The sequence below is a fragment of the Centropristis striata genome, chromosome 5 (genome assembly GCF_030273125.1).
Source record: "Centropristis striata isolate RG_2023a ecotype Rhode Island chromosome 5, C.striata_1.0, whole genome shotgun sequence".
In the NCBI taxonomy this organism is placed as follows: Eukaryota; Metazoa; Chordata; class Actinopteri; order Perciformes; family Serranidae; genus Centropristis; species Centropristis striata.
Window position 1 is genome coordinate 29904403 of NC_081521.1, and position 20102 is coordinate 29924504.

Consider the following 20102-nt stretch of genomic DNA (forward strand, 5'->3'; position numbering starts at 1 on the left):
TACTGCTTTGAAATAATCAGCACACTTCTTGAGCAAATATGGGCATTGCAGAAGAGCAGCGCAGATCGAACGTGAAGCAATGTTGTAATGGACGACCTCTGTACACACAAGTGAAACAACACGCTCCGGACTGAGCTGCAGAGCCTGATGCAGAATAATCATCTTGTAGGATTATAAAGAAGCTGTTAATCATTTTTTGATCATGGGTGTAGTTTCCATTGAGTTAATCAGCTTGTTAAAGATCTCTAGATCAATTAATCTCAATCTTTAGAGTGAGAAGAATAGATTCTGTAGGTTTAATCACTTCCTTTTTCTGATTGAATTAGTCTAAGAGGGTTTTTTGCTAATATAATCATTGAATAGATCATGTCAAATTCATGCACAGGAGCCCCCGGGGTTGTTATGGTGTTTGCCTGCTGGAAGAAAAATAATTTTATGAGCTCTCAGTATAATTTGAGTGTACATGGGGTTTACTGCTCCTGAGATTCAGCCTGAACTCGGGATCGTTGACCTACACTGTGTACTGGCACTTTCTCTTCAAATACAAGACTACTGTTTGCTGTGTGACATGTAGGAGGTGGACACTTTGCGCAAGCAGAGAATACATTTTTAAAAAACAAACATTTGGATTCAGGAGTTTGTTACAAGAGTCACATGTGACAGAAAATCTGTGCGTTTTGACCGATTTAAGATTTGATGCACTGATTTTGGGCTGTTTTGCCTCCATAACATGTTTTCTTTCAGACAGGGGGAAAGAAAGAAAATACACATTTAGATGTTTATTTTATTATTTTTTTGCAATCTGCATCTTTAGATTTCTTCAATATTCACCAAAAATTTGAATCAGATAATGCGTTGTGCATATTTTAACATCAAATTTCAGAAAACTAAAAATACAAAAAATATTGTCTTAATCAACTACAGTGACTTGCAAAAGTGAGTGAGTGAGTTTTAACAAAAAGAAGAGAAAAACTTTATACTTGCATATCGTCACCTTCCTAAAATAATGGCAGGAAGTCATTTTTTGATAAATATTCTGAAGGTTTTTACAGAGGGCTTTGTTCATATATTTTTCATGGCCTGATTAATAGAAAATTTTTTTTATGGCTGTTGTTGTTACAGAGCTATAAAAAGGAAGCTGTAAAACCCTTTGACTCTGATAGACAAAATAAAATCTGACTTGGTTCAATTCAATAATCAGATTTCTGTTCTGGAAAGTTATGCAAATGATCACATATATAATAAGATAATGTCTCAATGCACATTTAAAAACAACACTTCATAAAATGTGTAACACAAATTAAATGTAAATAATCAGCTGGGGAAGTGTCACAGTTTTCAAAGTGGTAAGCAGTATACAAGTAAATTTAATGTTTATTAATGTATTTGTCAACAGTTGTGACTCCTCCTATAAAGCATCCATAACTGGCACTTTAACAGTTAGTGAACATTTTTTTATGATAGTTTAAAATCTCTGTATTCACATTTAATGATTTATGATTGGAAACATTTACAAATAATTCACGGGTGGATTTATAAATGTGTTCAGGTTCAGTAGTTTAACCCAAAAAAGTTCTGATTGACTTTCAAATGATATGATCAACAGTAGAAAGCCTTTGAGTCAGGTGTATGAGAAAAAAAAGAAGACATAAAATAGCTTATATAATAAACCATGTTCTGAAACTACTTTAGAATGTATTGCAATGTGCATTTCTCTTAAATATGAATCTTAAATATGCTCTGAATCACCCAAACTGTCTCTCTCAGGAGCTGCTGCCTTTCTAAGAACAAGTGCTAAGCTCTTGGATCAACCTTTCCACATTTTCACAAACAATGAAGTCTTTTACATTTTTACATAAAGGCATCACTTTGCTTTAGCAAGAGTTATTTTCTCCAGTTAATTATGCTGGAATTAACTCAGATTTATCAGTGACGTGCTACAGGTTTCCTGAAGTCAAATAAATATTCAAAAAAATTGCTTTAAGAATCAAAGTAAAAGTACTCATTCTAAAGAATGGACCCTTTCAAGGGTATCATACCATACCATAACATATCATGTGTGTCATGTAATTATAGCTCATAAATTGTTGTTGTTGCAAAAACTTAATTTGCAAAGTTGACAGTCACAGATGAGGTACAAATATTTCATGCATTGATTTTGCTTCTGATCAGTCTTATTAATTATCTGTCAACCAAATCCAATATTTGTTTTTGTTTTATTCATATAACAGCTGCACAGCATACTGAGGCTACAGTATCACTTTCATTAAAGTACAGTGAAGTAAAGCAACTTCAATTGGTTTCACAGCAGAAAATATAACCTGGATCGTTTCTTTGATTGTTTCCTGTAATGTTTTTAATAGTGTTCTGTAGTATTTTGTATTATATGTTTGTGGAGGAGCATCAGTGGGGATTCGCCGTGGCAGGAATGTTTTTGACAAACTCTTCATTTCCACTATGAACTAAATACTGAAAATTCATTAAAAAAATTAGAGTTCTGCTTCACCTGCAAAATGTCAAAAACAACTTTCACAATAAAAGCCCTACACTATATAACTGTTTACTGGAGGAAACTTAAATTCACACAGGCAATGCGCTAAAAGGAGACCCGGTAACGTATAGACTGCCAGTCGATTCCCTGGATCTTTCGGATCAATGTGAATATATTCAAACCCTGTGTCACAAAAGTTTCGCTAATTTGGATTGATGCCGATATGAATAGTTTTTGTTGCGCAAAATACTTGCTAAAAAAAAAAAAAACATGAGAACAACAATAAAACATGACACATGAAGCTATGCATTGAAGTAAGGTTACGTAATTGTCAAATTACATTGTTGACTTTTGTTTTCAAATGAACACCGGTCTCCTCTGTAAAAATCCTGTGACCCATCCACTTTAAGCGGACCATGTCATTCTTTATAGTCCATATCCTCACTTTTATACATGCAGTTACATCACTTCCACCTTGGTGTGCTTCATAAATACTCCGGCCACTAGAGGGCGCAACTAACAACATACTTACAAATGGGCTGTGATAGGCTGCAGCACAAACAACTCATGTAGTCGTATTTTTTCATGGGAGGACAGTGTCATTTCAATATTTCAACACAAGCTTTCCCTCTGAAATGAAGTGGACTGGAAGTATAAAGTAGCATAAAATGGAAATACTCAATTACTTCCATACTATCCATTAACTACCTTAAAAGTACAGTACTGCACTAAAATCACTTCTTACTTTGGGTCTGCAGACACATGAAGCTACACCTTCATCTAGTCTTGTGGTTGCTTCATAGCATAATGTGTCTGCTGTAAATTAGTGTGCATGTGATAACAGCATGCTACAGAAAGTGCTGGCTGTAAAAAAAGATCTGGTTTGAAGTGGCTGAGGAGTGATTTGGCAAAGGCTTGGCCTGATTTTACTCTCATGGAGGAATTGTTTATCCATTACAAGAGAGGCAAAAAGAGATGTCAGATATCAAAGTGGTGCTATCTCTTCCCCAAAAAACACACAAAAAAACCCATGTGGTTCACCACTGAAGGGGCTAGTTAACCATCAACCAGAGAGACACTCCACCTCTCCTCTGGTTAGCAGCACGAGGGAAGGAGGAGAAGGAGGCGAGCTCTGCTGTCAGTCACTGGCCTCCTCTCTGACACCAGTAGGTCCCATCACACTCAACTGGGCCGGGGAGCTACCTTGTTACTGGGCGGAGCTAGGCTGGGGGGTTAGTGGAGGTGTGTGGGGGTGTCTGAGAAGGAAAGGAAGAGGAGGAGGGGGGAGGGGGGGGACACATCAGCTTCTTGGACAAGTCTTTTTGCCCCACTGTCAGGTAGTTGAGAATTTGTTTGTCCAAAGCACTGGCAGACATGGACATGGCAGACTACAGCGAGGCTCTGGACCCAGCCTATACCACGCTGGAGTTCGAAAACATGCAAGTGCTCCCGTTGGGCACAGGTGAGTCACATATATGCAACTCTGGTGTTGAACTTTGAGACTTTTACTGATTTAAAACTTTGGTCAGAGAGTTCTGGCATGAAGTGATAAAAAGGGGTCATTTGTCCATCTGCTCACAGAGGGGATGATCCTGTGCAGTGGTCTTTTTTTTTATCACCTCCGAGTCATTGTAGTAAAACATTAAGAGACTTTGATTTTACGAGACTCTTCTTTATTCTCAATGCACCAAGGTCATTTTGGTCGGAGCAGTTTTAACCTGTTTCAGCTTGTGGATTGATATTCATCCTCCTATGAAGCAGTAGTTTGAGTATCATGATCATGCATCTCCTGTTACAAACGGTCCGTTCCCACAGAGTCTAAAGTGAAGAAATGACACCAACTTATTTATATATGCAGTCTCCCATGAAGTCTGGCTGTGATTCTAAACTTCCCAATGAGACTCAGAAAAGGAAGCTTGGCAGGGAACATCAACTTGCTCATCACTTATATGTTTCTACTCTGTTTTCTAAATGTATAGCGATGTCTTATGAGTCACACTGACAGTTTTTATCAATAGCATGACGTGCTCTTTGATTGATTGACCCAGTCTGGTGACTGTGAGACTCTGACTAAGAAGAAAACTGTCTCCAGTGATTGCCCTTTTCAGAGGCAATCAAACATCAATTATGTTCTGTTGACTCAGTCTGAGCTACTCAGATTCTTGCATGTTCTTATGTAGGCTGGTTTTGATCAGCCGACAATGGAGCTGATCACTGTACTCACTCTGAGATGTTCACACCTTCTGAATACCAAACAAGAAACACTATTTTTAAAGCTTATAAACTTGCTCTCAAATATTTTTCTTGATGCCATCTAATCAAGCTTTTATAAAAACGCTCTACCTCTGGTTTGAGGTCTTAAACTGGTTAACTAAAAGCCATATTTTTTCCCTTCTCTCTCTCTCTCTCTCTCTGTCAGACTCCTCACCAGCTGAGAGCGCCAACATGAATGCCACCGGCCACCTGGGGGCGAGCAGCCTGTGTGCCATCTGTGGAGACCGAGCCACGGGCAAACACTACGGGGCGTCCAGCTGTGACGGCTGCAAGGGCTTCTTCAGACGAAGCGTTCGTAAAAACCACATGTACTCTTGCAGGTGAGGACAAATCTGCACCTGAAGTTACTGTTGCTGTTAATGTGCAAATGATGCAAAGCATTGCACATGTAGCCCAAATGATGTTTGTGCGAGTGACAGAGGGACAAACAAAACATGAACTTGTCTATAAATACTGCAGAAATAGTCTCCTTAGGCTGCAGTTAATCTACAGAGAAATGCATTTATAATTTCAGAGAGGTTAAGTTGAGATCCTCAAAAGTCATGTTTTGTATGACCATCAGTCTGAAATCCAAAGATACTCAGTTAACAATGAAGAAAAGCATTAAATCCTCATATTCAGAGAGGCTACAAACCAGCAGTATTTTATATTTTTCTGTAATCTCTTAATCCAGAGAGCCCTGCCAGCTATGCATTAGGTGTTTATGTTAGATTTATATTTCATAACCTTTTTTTATCGAAAATATGAATGTTTTACTGTTTTGAAGACTTGATGTCTTCAGCTTTCAGAAATCATAAACCAATTGTATGTTTTCCGACCTCTGTCTTATTAGGAAGTATTTTAGTAAAGAAGAGCTTGAAATAAAGAAATTGTTGCCAATTCATTTTTTTTTAAGTTTTTCCTCTCCAAACAAACTTATTCCACTTTTTTTCCAGATTCAACAGACAATGCATTGTGGACAAAGACAAGCGAAATCAATGCCGATACTGCAGACTGAAGAAATGCTTCAGAGCTGGCATGAAGAAAGAAGGTAGCAGCCTTTTTAAAAATATGTTTAAAGAAAACTGACTGAATCTATAAACTGTGGACACAAAAAAAGAGAATTTCAACTTAATCAGAAAATCACTGCAACAGTGCGAGCTGTCCCCGCTGAATTGACGTGACTCGTCTGAGTGTGTTGCAATACCCTCGAGAGTAAAGCTTTGTTAATGTTCACTCGGTGGATCGCTGAAGTCTCTAACCAGCTTATGCTGAGCAAACATTTCCGGGCAATAATAGCCATATACTGATAAACATGGCAGCCTTGGAAGGCTTATTTTTCTTTCAAATGACTCTGTGTTCTTTGTGTAACAAAAAATAGAGAAAATGACTCATTTTTCTTTAAAGTTTTTCTGCATTTTTTAAAAATGTATTTAGCTGCATGAAAATGTCACATTTCTCTCTGAATTCAGCTGCAGCAGTGATGATGCTATAAATCTGTTGTTTCTTAGCTGTGCAGAATGAAAGAGACAGAATCAGCACCAGGAGATCCAGCTACGAAGACAGCAGTTTACCATCCATTAATGCACTCATCCAGGCAGACGTACTGTCAAGACAGGTAACAACCCACTACATCATGTTTGGGAATCGCATCTAACTGTGATTAATCACCTGTAACAAGGATATCAAATGCTTCCACGTCTAGATCACCTCCCCTACTCCGATACTGAACGGTGACATAAGGACCAAAAAGATCGCCACCATCACAGATGTGTGTGAGTCCATGAAACAGCAGCTGTTGGTCTTGGTGGAGTGGGCCAAGTACATCCCAGCCTTCATTGACCTGCCCCTGGATGACCAGGTAAGACTCATACACAGACACAGTGTACATAGTTGTATAGACACTCTGGTCACTCATCAACCAGCTTTAAATAGATAAAAATGTAGAAGGTGCATTGGAAAAATTTGTTTTTTTTTGTTGTTTTTTTAACTTTCAAACTCTTCAACCAGAGTGGTTAATGTATTTTAATCCTCAGTTAGAATATGATGAGCTGGTTTTAAAGTGATATCCCTCCTCGATAAAAAGGGCTGAATCATTAACAGTGTGATCACCAGGCCTTGGTAACTGATTTGCTGATGTTATATCAGTGAGAGAGTCAATGTCTTCTGCTTTCGCTCTTCACTTCAAACACTGAGACTTTTTTATAATATTCATAGATGCTCAAGTAAAACATGGAGGATTGCAGAGTTTGATAAATCAGTGAATTCACTGTGTTCCAGGTGGCGTTGCTGCGAGCTCATGCTGGAGAGCACCTCCTGCTCGGTGCTGCAAAGAGGTCCATGCTTTACAAAGACATCCTACTATTAGGTACAAACTGACATGTGAAGTGTTTTACTACACTCATGTTGCCCTATTCTGTTACAAAAAGCAAAGTCTAAACCTAATATGTGATGCTCCTGCAGGAAATGACTACATTATTCCCAGAAACTGCCCTGAGTTGGAGGTGGGCAGGGTAGCAGTGAGGATCCTGGATGAGCTGGTGCTTCCCTTCCAGGAGCTTCAGATAGACGACAATGAATATGCCTGCTTGAAAGCCATAGTTTTCTTTGACCCAGGTATTGCTTCTTTTCAAGCCAGTAACACAACACCAGTTCCCAAATAGTTAGGGTGCTGTGATCAAATTTAATAAAAACAGAAATGCAATGATTTGCTAATCATTTGCAACCTACATTCAGTTGAATAAAGTACAAAGAAAACATATCTAATGCTACAACTGGGAAACTTGTTTATGTATATATATACACTCATTGTGGATTTGGTGCAATCTGTTAATATTACAATTTTAAACAGAATACAAACTTTTTGGGAATCAGGGTTGTATCAGTGGGAAGTATTCTAAACCAGCGATTCTCAGTCACAATCTTTCATCTTGTGAAGAAAAAATTAAATTACATATTAAATTAAATTTACATTACTGTGTTACTTTGATAGCTTTCATGTGTTATATTTGGTGCTTAACTTGTAACAAAACAAAACTCAATCAACAAAGCATTATTCATATAAATTTAAATTTTTTATTTAGCATTGACAATAATCACTCGAAAACAGCATGAGAACATGAGAAGGCCGATTTTCGTCTCTCTCTCTCTCTCTCTCTCTCTCTCTCTCTCTCTCTCACAAAGCAATCTTTATTTCAAGGCGTGTAAGACCATTTTAATTTATTGTTTTGAATATACAGTTGGCCTTTATCTCAGCATTTTAATCATTTCTGGGAAGAAAACTAAGTGAAGCTTTTATTTTGAAGGTTGGGTTATTCTCTAAGACTTTCAAAAAAATCTTACACAATAAGGGCACAGTGATGACCTGCACACAATCTATATTCATAGAGCCTTCCTCCTGCATTAGTAAAGTGTCAGGAAGAAGAAAACACATAATTTGTCAAAGAAAATAAGACTATTGAATATGTATGATTGTTAAAATTTCAACAACATACATAATACTTTAAGAAAATTGTATTAAAAGTTCCTAAAAATATCAACAAAAATAATTTCTGATGCAATATTCACAGAGAATGTCAAAATGTGCCCAAATCGCTCCTTTTCTACAAACTTTCTGCAGTTATCGCATTCACTAGTTGGGTAATTATTAAAAAGTTGGGTAATTATATTAGAAGTTACAACTCATGATCTCACTTCTCTTTGTAAACAACCCCTTGTTTTATCTGCCCACAGATGCTAAAGGTCTGAGTGACCCCGGAAAGATCAAGCGGATGCGATACCAAGTCCAGGTCAGCCTGGAAGACTACATCAACGACAGGCAGTACGACTCGCGGGGGCGCTTCGGGGAGCTGCTCCTGCTGCTGCCAACGCTACAGAGCATCACCTGGCAGATGATCGAACAGATCCAGTTTGTCAAACTCTTTGGCATGGCCAAGATCGACAATCTCCTTCAAGAAATGCTTCTAGGAGGTGAGCTCGCTCAGATCAACAGAGAGGAGTGTTGTTATGTCAGACATGATGCAGTAAGTTAAGACTGACTGTTTTTTTTGTGTGTTTTGTCTGTCAGGTTCTGCAAATGAGGCTCCACACGCACCTCACTCTCTGCACCCTCACCTGGTTCAGGAGCACCTCAGCAGCAACGTTATAGTGACCAGCAACATCCCAACGCCGATCCATAACGGTCAAATCTGTAAGTACAAAACAAAAACGTGAAGCACAAATGTTGTGGCATCTAAGATTAATTCTCTGTCTTAAACGTTGACGTTTTTTTATTGCTGCATACAGGACAGGAACTTTACAGTTAATTTATATTTTAATGATCAGAGACAGTCAGATCTCCCTCACCCAGCTCCATGTGCAGCCTGGTCAGGTAGCTGGAAGGACAAACAGGCTTGGCAGAATAATCCTCCAAATTCTTCATGGAAACTAATCTGGCTTATTTTGTCAAAGAGAACTTCTGTTATTCTTTCTTAACGTGTTTAATGCTCTGAGAAATTTCCACAAAAGTGCTTATTCCTTATCTGAAAATTTGTGTTGCTCCAGGAAATTTTATACCGCAGAACGGTGAATATACAGCACACCTGCTTGTGCTGCAGTTTCTCCATCTGACTTGCTCCTGTTCTGTTCTTTTTCAGCCACTCCTGAAACCCCGATCCCGTCTCCACCTACTGCCTCCGGATCAGAACATTATAAACTGGCTCAGGGGGTCATAGCCACCGTGCCCAAGCAGCCGACCTCCATCCCTCAGCCTACTATTACAAAGCAAGAGGCCATCTAACAGTCCCCTGAACCCTTATTCCTTCAGTTGTTATTTTATTTTGTTAAACCAGGGTCTTTATATGTAAGTTTATACATAATCAGCATTGAGGCTGTTAACTTGACTGAAACAATAAAGTTGCTAAATATATAGAATATAAATGTAATTATGATGTCCCTTGCAGATTGCTGTTTTTCTTCAGGGATTATTTGTTCGCACATACAGCTGCAGTTGAGCGCCACAGTTCAGCGAAAGCGAGACAAAACTAACATCCAGTCATACTGTTGTTCTGTAAGATTGACACGTAGAAAGACATTGTATATATGTAGTTTATTATTGGGTGACATCACTTCCTTTAGCATGGCCTCAGTGTGTTCAGTAAGGCTCATGTTAGACATGGTGATCATGTCAGTATTTTATGAATGTTACAACAGGCCTTACATTGTCATTTATTTAGTGTTGCACAGTGTTTTATTTTATGTTCATTAGTGATAAAATGGTGCCAACTTTCAGACAGGAAAATCTTTATTCTAACAAAGCTAAAGGAAATCACTTGAATGTATTCAGCTTTTAAACATTCTGTGAAAAGACTAAAATTTATGTGGTTTGTTTTATGTACAGCAAAATACATATTTACAGTAGTAAAACTGAACATTAACCAATAAATATTGGTATAAATAGTGAAACTCTGTGGTGCCACTTTATAAAGTTCACAGGTAGACACACTGAGGAAGTTTCCCCAATAATATATTGTATTGGTTTTTAAAAATATATATTATATTTTTCGTTTTAGTACTTTTGTCAAGGTTTAACTGTTGGAATAAACTGCCCTTGTAACCTGTACTGCCTTACAAAAACAGGCAAAGTTTCGCCTTACAATGTGAAGATGAATTAATAAATCTCAAGGTTTATTTTTACATTGCATTTTCTGCAGACCATTTTTTTTCTATCTACAATCAGAAAAGTTGGGACGTGGTGTAAAAAGTAAATAAAAGCAAAAAAAATAAATCAGAATGAGCATATCATTTTACAAAACAATCAAACAAGTGTTCCAGTTTGAACATTAGATATATTGTCTTAGTACTGTATTCAATTTAATGTAGGTCACAAAGGTCATTCTGTTATTTTTCACAGCATCCCAACTTTTTGGGAATTGAAGTTATATGATCATAAGACACACATTTTCTGAGGAATAAAAGGAATTGCACATTCAAATCAGACATGTTGGACTGTCTCTGTAGGGGGGAAAGGGTCCAACGTGGCAGAGCAGCATGTTCACTTCACTGTAATGCAACATGTTACTTCAGACTGATAAAGTGCCATAAAATCATTAAAGATAGCACTGATTTAAGAGAGAGGAGGGAGGGAGGAGGGTGAACACTTCAAAGATTTCTTTCTCCATTCCAGTTGAAAAAACCCATATAGCTAATATCAATGTGCAATATAGTAGAAATTCGACATGTAAGAGGTTTGAATTTGTGAACAAGTGGAAGGATAAGGCATAGAAGTCATTGCCAGAGATATTAATTGAAAGTATTTTTTTTTATTTTTACCAATAAGCCAAATAGGAATATAAATATAAATACATTAGTTATAAGTATTACTTTTTGAATACTTTATTTTGAACTTTGAAGAATAAAACATACCTGATATATCTTGAGACGATTGTGACAGGGATGCAGGCTGAGCAACATGAAGGCAAACTCTGCCATCTACCGTATTCAAGTGAAACTGATACATGCGATCCGCCGAGACGAAATAATGAGGCCACATTAACCTGGTAAATAAAGGCCCGATCTAACACAAGTGCAATTATAAACTAACATGGGAATTAAACATGATAAGCATAATAATAATAAATATGTTAATCTTCAGGAAATTCAACTCCACACACAATATGCATGAACTACGATAGGATACTATTAAAATTGCAGGCTCTATTTTTATTGAAATATGCTCTGCCGTAAATATAGGCCTAATGCTTTACTTTATCAATGGTGGATAATGCGAGGAGATGTAGATCTATGACTGATTTCTATTGATCTATTGATCCTATTTACAACATGGGAGGTTCAAATGCACTGAAGTCGTGCAAAACGTATCTACAAGAGTGTCGTAAAAGCTACACGTGTTTTTTTTAAATTAAACTAAAACCTGCTAGACTCGCGAAATTGTGTTCTAGGTTTTAACGCATATCAGTTGAATACTCCATAAAATTCTCCATGAAATAAAATTAAATAAATATAAATATTTTTTGGGGAAAATTCAATTTAATTATCTACATTTATTTTATAGTAATTTTACTATGAGTCGTCAACATAGAATTAAATTAGGATTTTAGTGGTTGTTTTTCTACATTTGTAATATTGGATAGAAAAACTGAAAACAGAAAAACAGAAAATCGGAGAGGTTTCGAAACTCCCACTTATAACTATTTTATGTCAGTCTTTAAAAAACATCAAGTTTGAGTAACTAGTTTCCGAGGGGCGCTTGAACGCAGCGTAGCAATCAAAACAACAGACGCACGCAAGTTACGTTTTTGCGTCAGCAGCACATCACGTGATTGCATATGGACCTATGAGCGGGCGCCATCACTTTACCCGGAAAAAGGATTTTCCTGACAGGTCGGTTATGATTTTTTTTGCCACTTTTTCTGGTCAACGCTGTGTTTTTGATGACATTTTTGCCAATGGATGCTCATAAAAGATGTACTTGTGTGTCTTAGACGATTATTGTTAAACGCATCTTGTGGTTGGTATTCAGTCATTTTTCTGACTTTAGTTTTGTCGCAGCGGTTTCTCTCGGTATCAGGTTATATTAGCTCTGACTCACTGCTGAACAGATGCACAGCGTTAGCATGTTTATTATGCTATTATTATTATATTTATTGTGTTAATATTTCCAGTATGTGTTGTCCAGTTCAGGTGTCTGCAGAGGGGAAATATTCACATCCTTTAGTTAAGTAAAAATACTAATACCACAATATAAAAACAGCCATGCCCAATAAGGGTCCCTGTCAGTGTTGTACTATTATAGATGATGTTTTTGCATTAATATTACTGCTGCATTGATATAAATTTGTTGCATGTTACTGTTGTAGATGTTTAAGGTTGTGGTAATTTTAACTCCTTTATATCTTGGTGGATAATTTAATCTACACTAATTCATCTTATTCCAAAAGATCATTATATTTTTTGTAGCATCGCTTTTCCAAGAAAGGAGTTTATTGAGCTCAAAAAGTAGGATAATTTTCTCTACATCTTAAGGAAGATCCTTAGGTTTATCACTGATATACATGTTCAAAGTCACCAAATTTACTAGACAACCCTATTAGAGCAAAACATACACTATGTCCTTCTGAAATGTAGTGGAGTAGAATTATAAAGTTGGATCAAAGGGAAATCCTCATGTACAAGTACCTCAAATTGGTATGGGAGTACAGTACTAAGTGCAGTGTTGGTCTATTGTATAATAGCATAAAATGCAAGTACACCCTTTCAAGGAACTATTAGTTCTTAACTTTTAAAAGTATTCTGATTTTGGAATTGGAATCCGACAATATAACACAATAAGCATAAAAGGGAATACTCATGAACAAGTACCTCAATTTTGGAAGTACAGTACTTTAGTAAATGTACTTAGTTACATCCCACTTTGGTGTGTATGAAACCTGTCAGAAGTTAATGTGGCAGCCCAGAATCAAGTCTTTCTTTTAGTTTTGTTTTCACAGCCTCTGCGTCACCTTTTCTGTGATTCTGTCCAAACAGCTTCACCCAGTCAGTCCATGGCCGATCAGCATGAGTCCATCGATCTCACGCCTCCTCCAGTGGACCCGTCAGAAGCTGCAGGACACAGCTGGTTCCCTGGGCCCCCTCCGCCCATGTATTCCTGCACCCTGACCCCTGAGCTGGTGCACAAGGCACGGGAGGAGCTCCAGGAGAAGCCAGAGTGGCGTCTGCGGGATGTCCAAGCACTGAGAGACATGATACTGAAGGTATTCATTTAAATATAAACCGTCTCATTCCTGTTTATGTGGCAGTAATATTTAAAGCAGGGCTTAGCAGTTTAGTAGAAACCACAAAAACTGTTGGCACTGATTGCTCACTCCTATTGTTAAACAAAAGTTATTTTAATAACTAGCATACAATAAAACAAAAACCTATAACAGTCGCAATGTGTGGTTTAAAGAAGAGATGGATCTTCTCTTGGTGATATTCTGTATTTCTGTTATTGCCAACAGATTACACAAAAAGATAAAAATCAACAATGTTTACTTTGTCGCAAATACTTTCTGACTTCTCCTGTCTGTGACCTCAGCTCTTTTGTTCAACTAAATCTTTAAAAATGAGTCAATAATATGTTCTCTGTCTTTAAAAAAAAAGGCTAAAATATTTTGTAAAACATGTGGGCACTTTTACTTTTTGCCAATTTTATTTAAACAGGAGAAAGGCTGCAACTAAAGAATATTTTCATAGTCGATTAATCTGCCCCTCTTTTGCTCAATTCATTATTTTATAATTTTATCAATAACATGTCAGTAAATAGACTGCAGAGCCTGAGGTGACATTCTCAGATAATATATTTTATTCAAACAACTGTCCAAAAATCTGATGCTGTTCAGTTTATTGTCACGTAAGAAGCATGAAACTGGCAAGTGTTTGGCTTTTTTTTTTTGCATAAAAAATGACTTAACAATGATTTGATTATCAAAATAGTTGTCGATCGTCTAGTCAATTAATTGCCTATTCACTGCATAATAGTGAATTTGTTGGGGACAATTTTCAGCCACATTCTTAGTGCTCTAGTGAGTATTTTGAACTCTGTGGCACAGAGGAATACTATATATCAGGATTAAGATGCATGGACAATACTTTTCACTCACCGGACTCACCCTAAAAATATTGCCATTATTTTATAGTGTTGTATTTTACTGTTTTCACCACGTTTACCATGTTTTTATCCACTGAGCTCATGTTCTTTGACTTCACTCTGCAGGAACAGCCCAACCTCAGGACTCGGCTGGACGATGCCTTCCTCCTGCGCTTCCTGCGGGCCAGGAAGTTTGACTATGACCGCGCTCTGCAGCTGCTGCTCAACTACCACGCAGGTCGTAAGGCTTGGCCAGAAGTGTTTCAGGACCTGAAGCCATCCACAGTGAAACATGTCCTGGACCTGGGCTTTCTCACAGTCCTGCCACAGCCGGACCCCAACGGGAGATACATCCTCTGTCTGCGGCCAGGTTGGTAAAGGCCCTGAAAAATAACTGTGATTAAAAAAAAATATTATTGCCTCTTTAAGACCATTTTATGCCTCTGATATTGTGACAGTATACCTTTAATAGCATAGTAATGCAAGTACACCCTTTTAATTAACTTTTAATTTGGACATGGGAATTGAAATGTGAAAAAGCTGTTAAAATATTCTAAAATAGTAAAACCACACAGCCAAAACAAAACAATAAAATAGACTCTGGGGCTCTGTTAACAAAAGTGCTCTCAAATATTAAACATTTGGCACAGGGGTATAGAGAATCATTCATTTCTAAACAGGCAACATACCTTGTAGTACTACTTTTCATTTACATTTCTTTCACATTATGGACTCTCCTGCCTTCCTCAGCTTCAACCCAAAATGTTCAAACCAAATCCATTCAGACCTTTTCTTCCAAATGTTCAGGCTGATTTGCTGCCTCGACATCAAAACGCGTCACCGCATAGTTTATTTCAGTTTATTCAGCTCAGGTGGTGAGAAAAAAGTAACTAAGGTGCTGTGCCGAAGTCTCATCATAGTAAAGCCCTGCTGTTTATTCTGGCTTCATGCTGGCTTAAATTAAAGTGAGGTTCTTATGTAAACAAACATGCTTATAAACACAAAGGTCAGCAGAAATGATTGAAGTCGTGTCGATATATTGTATGGTGATAAAATAATGTTCATAACAAGTCTAACTATCTGCTTCATCGTAATAAGAGGATTCAGCAGTTTTTTAATAAATTTAACTTTTTATAATTACTTATTTCTATTGAGCTGGCATATTATTCAATAGACCTCAAACTCAGTGTTTTTAAAAAAAAATCTCTAACTACATAAGAGCACTTTCACCTCACAGCAAGATAGTCACAGGTTCAAATCCGGTTTGTGGCTCTTCTGTGTGGAGCTTGCATGTTCTCCCCGTGTCCCCCCGTGTTTGTGATGTGTGATTTCTCCTCTCACTCTCCTTTTACAGGAAAATGGAAGCCAAATGATTATCCGTTTGTTGACAACGTGAGGGCCATTTATCTGACTCTGGAGAAGCTGATCCAGCCGGAAGAGACGCAGGTGAACGGCATCGTCATCTTAGCCGACTACACCGGAGTGGGCATGTCACAGGCGTCCAATCCGGGCCCGTTCCTCGCCAAAAAAGTTGTGAGCATCCTCCAGGTGAGAAATCTAACAACTGATGATATGATGATAGTTTGTTGTTGTTTGAATTAAATGTATTTTAAAATTAAATCAGCAAGTGACTGTTTTTAAAAGATAGATTGTATGAATGCAGAATTTACTCAAACTGGCTCTTTATTTTACTTTATAACTACGACACAGCAGTAAATTTGAGTAACACACGAGAATGAAGACCTTGTCATTTACCACAGTGGCTCTCGAGTACTGGCTGTTGAGTTTGGTCGTGACTACAGACTGTATAATATTTACATAGGCAAACAAAACACATCTGAAATGTTTGTCAAAGACCGGCTGTGACTGCTCTGAATGAGGTTTTCTCTTCTACTTCACAGGATGGATTTCCAATCAGAATCAAGGCTGTTAACATAATAAACGAGCCGAGGATTTTCAAAGGCATCTTTGCTATAATTAAGCCCTTTCTGAAGGAGAAGATGGCAGAGAGGGTAACTATTGTCCTTGAATTGTCTCTGACTCTTTTGTTTCAAACAAAGAACTATTTTGAATCGTGTGCCTCCCTTTTATCCGCAGCCTGTGCTCCAAAATAATGGTCTATTTTCATCTGGGAAAATGGAAGGTCTAGCATTATCTTTTCAGTGGAATGAACTCAAACCACCAGCGACACAACCCTGTATTTTTCAAAATCTCTTGCGAGGGTTTTGTTTGTGTTTTCTTTATCCTGCAGTAACAACTTTTATTCATTTGGGGCCAGCAGACACAGTTGTTCGCTAGGGTTGGGACTATATTGCAGTATTTTGCATTGCAATATTGTATTAATCATAATAATAATAATAAACGATTATAGAGATGCTTATAGAGTGCTTTTCAAAAGAGCTGTGGCTCAATGTGCTTTACATTAAAAACCAAGTACAAAAAAACACCAATAGACAATCAGAAAACATAAAGTAGATGTTAAAATAAATGTTAAGCATCAAAACTATAACAAAAAAGCCAGATTACAGATCAATATTATATCATAGGAATTAAATACTGAAAATACAAAATATTTTTTGTAAGTTGCATTATTCCAAATACCTGTACTGTAGTCTGAACACATTCACATTCAGTTCATTTTGCCATCCTGTTCTGTTTGTCAGCAACATTTATGACAGTCTGACAATCTCATTTTGCTCCATAAAAACTATTAAAATGAGATGAACAGACTGAATTTTTTTTATCTAACTAGATTAAAGAAGAGTTGATTAAATTTTCCGTTGGGGACATAAAATGTGCAGTTTGTTGAAAAATTAATAAATCACAATATATTGTGATTTACTGTATGTTTTCAGGATACAGAAAATTACAAAACATTTTCTTTAGCCACTGAATGCTTCACCATGTTCACCAGTTAATTATGTCTGGCTGCTGTTTGGTGGTGAGCATGTTGTCTATTTAGAGCTTCTGAAAACAGCTGCCTGCTGCGTTCCAAGGCAAGAAAAGAAAAATTTTAAAAAATTAAAGTGAGCTGCAAATATATATATATATATATATATATATATATATTTTTTTTTTTTTTTTTTTTAATATATTTTTTAAATCAAATACAAGTAACAGTGGAGTATTACTGGAAGGCAGTGGCAAACAGAAGTCTTCAGTCTTGATTTAAAAGAGTTGAGAAAGCCTTATGAATATCCGAACGAACCAAATACCAAAAGTCGAACCAAACCAACAAGCTGACAGAAGCTATAAATCTGAGAGGAGCTGCAGAGTTGGGTCATAACTCTCAGTGGGTTGATTACTATGAATGACACCTCACATGACATATATATAAATATATATATATATATATATATATATATATCCATATAAAATTGATTGCAGCCACTTTAAATAATGAAGCTTTGGCAGATGATGTCACTAACGCTGTGTGTGCGCTTGTCTCCTCCTCAGTACATCCTCCACGGCTCGGACCTGCGCTCTCTGCACCGGAACATCCCCCGGTCAGTTCTGCCGGAGGAGTATGGCGGCACCGCAGGCCAGCTGGACTTGTGTGCATGGTCGAGAGTGCTTCTGGACTGTGAGGAAGAATTTATAGTGGAGTTCTGCCAGCCGGATCCACTAGAGGGCGTGGTGTTCCCAGACTCCATGCTGTTTGAAGGAGAGCAGGCCAGCGGGCAGGACGACGACACCTTCAGGGGCCTGCGCTCTCAACTTTACTACTGCTACTGATGCAGACTGCAAACGCTCCCATCACTGAGAGGACGTTTCTGTTTCATTTGAAACATGTGTGTAGACTTTTAAAGGGCAAGTTGCCAATATTATACATGATTTATTTTACTAACTAAGCAGCACTACGATAGGTGGATAGTCTTCTGTAGTTTACACATTGCCCAGCATTCAGTCGTGGTTCCAAGGCAGCTGCAGGCTCAGGCTTTAACACGAGCCCATGCATGTTTGGCCATTATCAGTGGCCCCTCTATGAAGGAATTTCTGTTACTTAAAGGAGAGGTTCACATGCTTTGATTGTCAGGCACATGTATGTGTGTTGTAGGTCCTCTTGTCCATACTGGCCGTGAAAGAATCCCGTCCAGATGTGCTTTCAGTGTACGACATGGGAGACAAAATCCACAGTCAGAAAAACGAATCTCTATTAACAGATGAATGCAGATCTGTAGGCGACAAGGCAAGAGTTTGGTATCAAAAGAGTTCAGTGGCCTGTTCCATAAAGCCATTTTACCTAATCTTGGCGTTCCAAATTACTTTTCCAGCATAATTTTCCCATAGTAAGTGATCTTAAACTATGTTTAATTAGCTTTATGAACTGGATCAACTGAAAACGATTCAGATTAACCTGAATAAGATTGTCTTTTTTTTTTGGTAAACTTGCTTTATGGAGCAGCCCCTGGTTTCTGTTTGTGCTCCGTATGCAGTCTGAGTAGTATTCATTCATTCATTGTCCATAACGGCTTATCCCAACTATGCAGGCAAACTGTCCTTGTGGAGGCCTGAGATGCAAAACGTGTTGACTCAAATGCGATCTTGGAGCTTATAAGCCAACATCTGATGACAAATTTGCTTTTTATTAGCATTTTTAAGAATGTTTAAATGCAGATATCTGCTCTTATGTTTTATTGACCAAAACACCCAGAAAAAGTATTGATTGAAGTAAACTTTGGGCCTCATGCAGGACCCATGTGTACAAACAGATTTGTTCAACGGCTTGTACAAGAACTTTGCTACATTCACAAATTTAATTGGATTTTGGATTTTCTCTTATTCTCAAGCATATTACAACTGGTCCTTACCAGTACATTTTCCACTAAAGAATTGATGGCCGATTTGTTCCAGGATGGTGAAACATCGTCCAGGGAAGAGCAAAGTGGGAGTGTATGCTAAAAACATTAAAACTTTTAAAGTCACCCACTTGAATTGGCTGCTGAAGCCTCATATTAGCTTTATAACACATTTTCTGCCCAGAATCAGGACTGTGGATTTGTGCCCCAGCACAATAAGAAGGGATCTCTCAACAGCCCGCATGAACAGGAGGAATGATTACAGCAAGCACAAACTGTGCCAATGCCCATATGTGAGTATTGTTTCATGACGCACATGGAAAAATGTGAACCTATCCTTTAATATTTTCCACTGAAAGTACTCACAGTTTGTTTAGTGTCTGCATACTGTGTGCATGGTTACATCGCCCCAACACAGTTTTTGTGTAGTATGTAACTGTCCAATACATTGCCTTAAACTGTAGATTCTCCTATATAGCATAAATCATGTTGGATTTGTGTGCGCCAAAGCAATATTCATGTGTATTCTCATAAGACTTGATAGACGTCATCATTAGGATGTGTGGCTGCTGTGTCTGCGAGAAAGAATAATGCAATTTGCCACTAAATGCTTTTTGCTTAATATCTAACTCTCACAGTATTTTCCTGGGCCTTTTGTTCAGTTGAGGCTTCAGTTTTCTCTCACTTGACTCTTCTGAGAGGATTATTTTGTCTAAATTCAGATAATCTGCCTTATGGTTTGTTTGCTTTCATCACTCAGTCTTAACATGGGGCCATCTCTGATCACGGGACTTGCATAGAACATTTAGACTTTATACACATCTGCTTTGCCAAAATTGCCACCAGGCCATGTACAGAAATGTGCAATTATGTCGGATCTGTTTTCTTGCGGTAGCTTCAAGCTAACTTGAATAGTGTTATTTTATATTTTTAT

General features: G+C 37.7%; 2 protein-coding genes across 3 annotated transcripts; both read left to right on the forward strand.

Annotated features, from left to right (window-relative positions):
- Positions 1–3789: 3789 nt before the first annotated feature.
- Positions 3790–10511, forward strand: hnf4a (hepatocyte nuclear factor 4, alpha). The gene is made up of 10 exons (XM_059332858.1): positions 3790–3953; positions 4911–5085; positions 5701–5795; positions 6256–6362; positions 6450–6605; positions 7025–7112; positions 7208–7360; positions 8477–8713; positions 8811–8933; positions 9379–10511. The coding sequence occupies exons 1-10, from the start codon at positions 3866–3868 to the stop codon at positions 9519–9521; spliced, it is 1365 nt and encodes a 454-aa protein (XP_059188841.1). The 5' UTR covers positions 3790–3865; the 3' UTR covers positions 9522–10511.
- A 1600-nt stretch (positions 10512–12111) lies between these two features.
- On the forward strand, positions 12112–18850 carry ttpal (tocopherol (alpha) transfer protein-like). Of its 2 annotated transcripts, none has more exons than XM_059332861.1 (6): positions 12112–12124; positions 13268–13494; positions 14496–14739; positions 15724–15917; positions 16271–16381; positions 17826–18850. In XM_059332861.1, exons 2-6 carry the CDS (start codon positions 13285–13287, stop codon positions 18102–18104), a joined length of 1038 nt encoding a protein of 345 aa, XP_059188844.1. In that variant the 5' UTR covers positions 12112–12124; positions 13268–13284; the 3' UTR covers positions 18105–18850. The 2 variants fall into 2 exon arrangements, with proteins under 2 accessions (XP_059188844.1, XP_059188843.1); XM_059332860.1 differs by having other exon boundaries at positions 12122–12251.
- The last annotated feature ends 1252 nt before the right edge of the window (positions 18851–20102 follow it).

Coding starts and splice junctions, on each gene's coding strand:
- ttpal (XM_059332860.1), top strand. CDS start 12,194: ATGCTCATAAAAGATGTACTTGTGTGTCTTAGACGATTATTGTTAAAC. Junction 13,495..14,495: donor TGAGAGACATGATACTGAAG/GTATTCATTTAA, acceptor TTCACTCTGCAG/GAACAGCCCAACCTCAGGAC. Junction 16,382..17,825: donor AGGAGAAGATGGCAGAGAGG/GTAACTATTGTC, acceptor TCTCCTCCTCAG/TACATCCTCCACGGCTCGGA.
- hnf4a (XM_059332858.1), top strand. CDS start 3,866: ATGGACATGGCAGACTACAGCGAGGCTCTGGACCCAGCCTATACCACG. Junction 3,954..4,910: donor AGTGCTCCCGTTGGGCACAG/GTGAGTCACATA, acceptor TCTCTCTGTCAG/ACTCCTCACCAGCTGAGAGC. Junction 5,086..5,700: donor AACCACATGTACTCTTGCAG/GTGAGGACAAAT, acceptor CTTTTTTTCCAG/ATTCAACAGACAATGCATTG.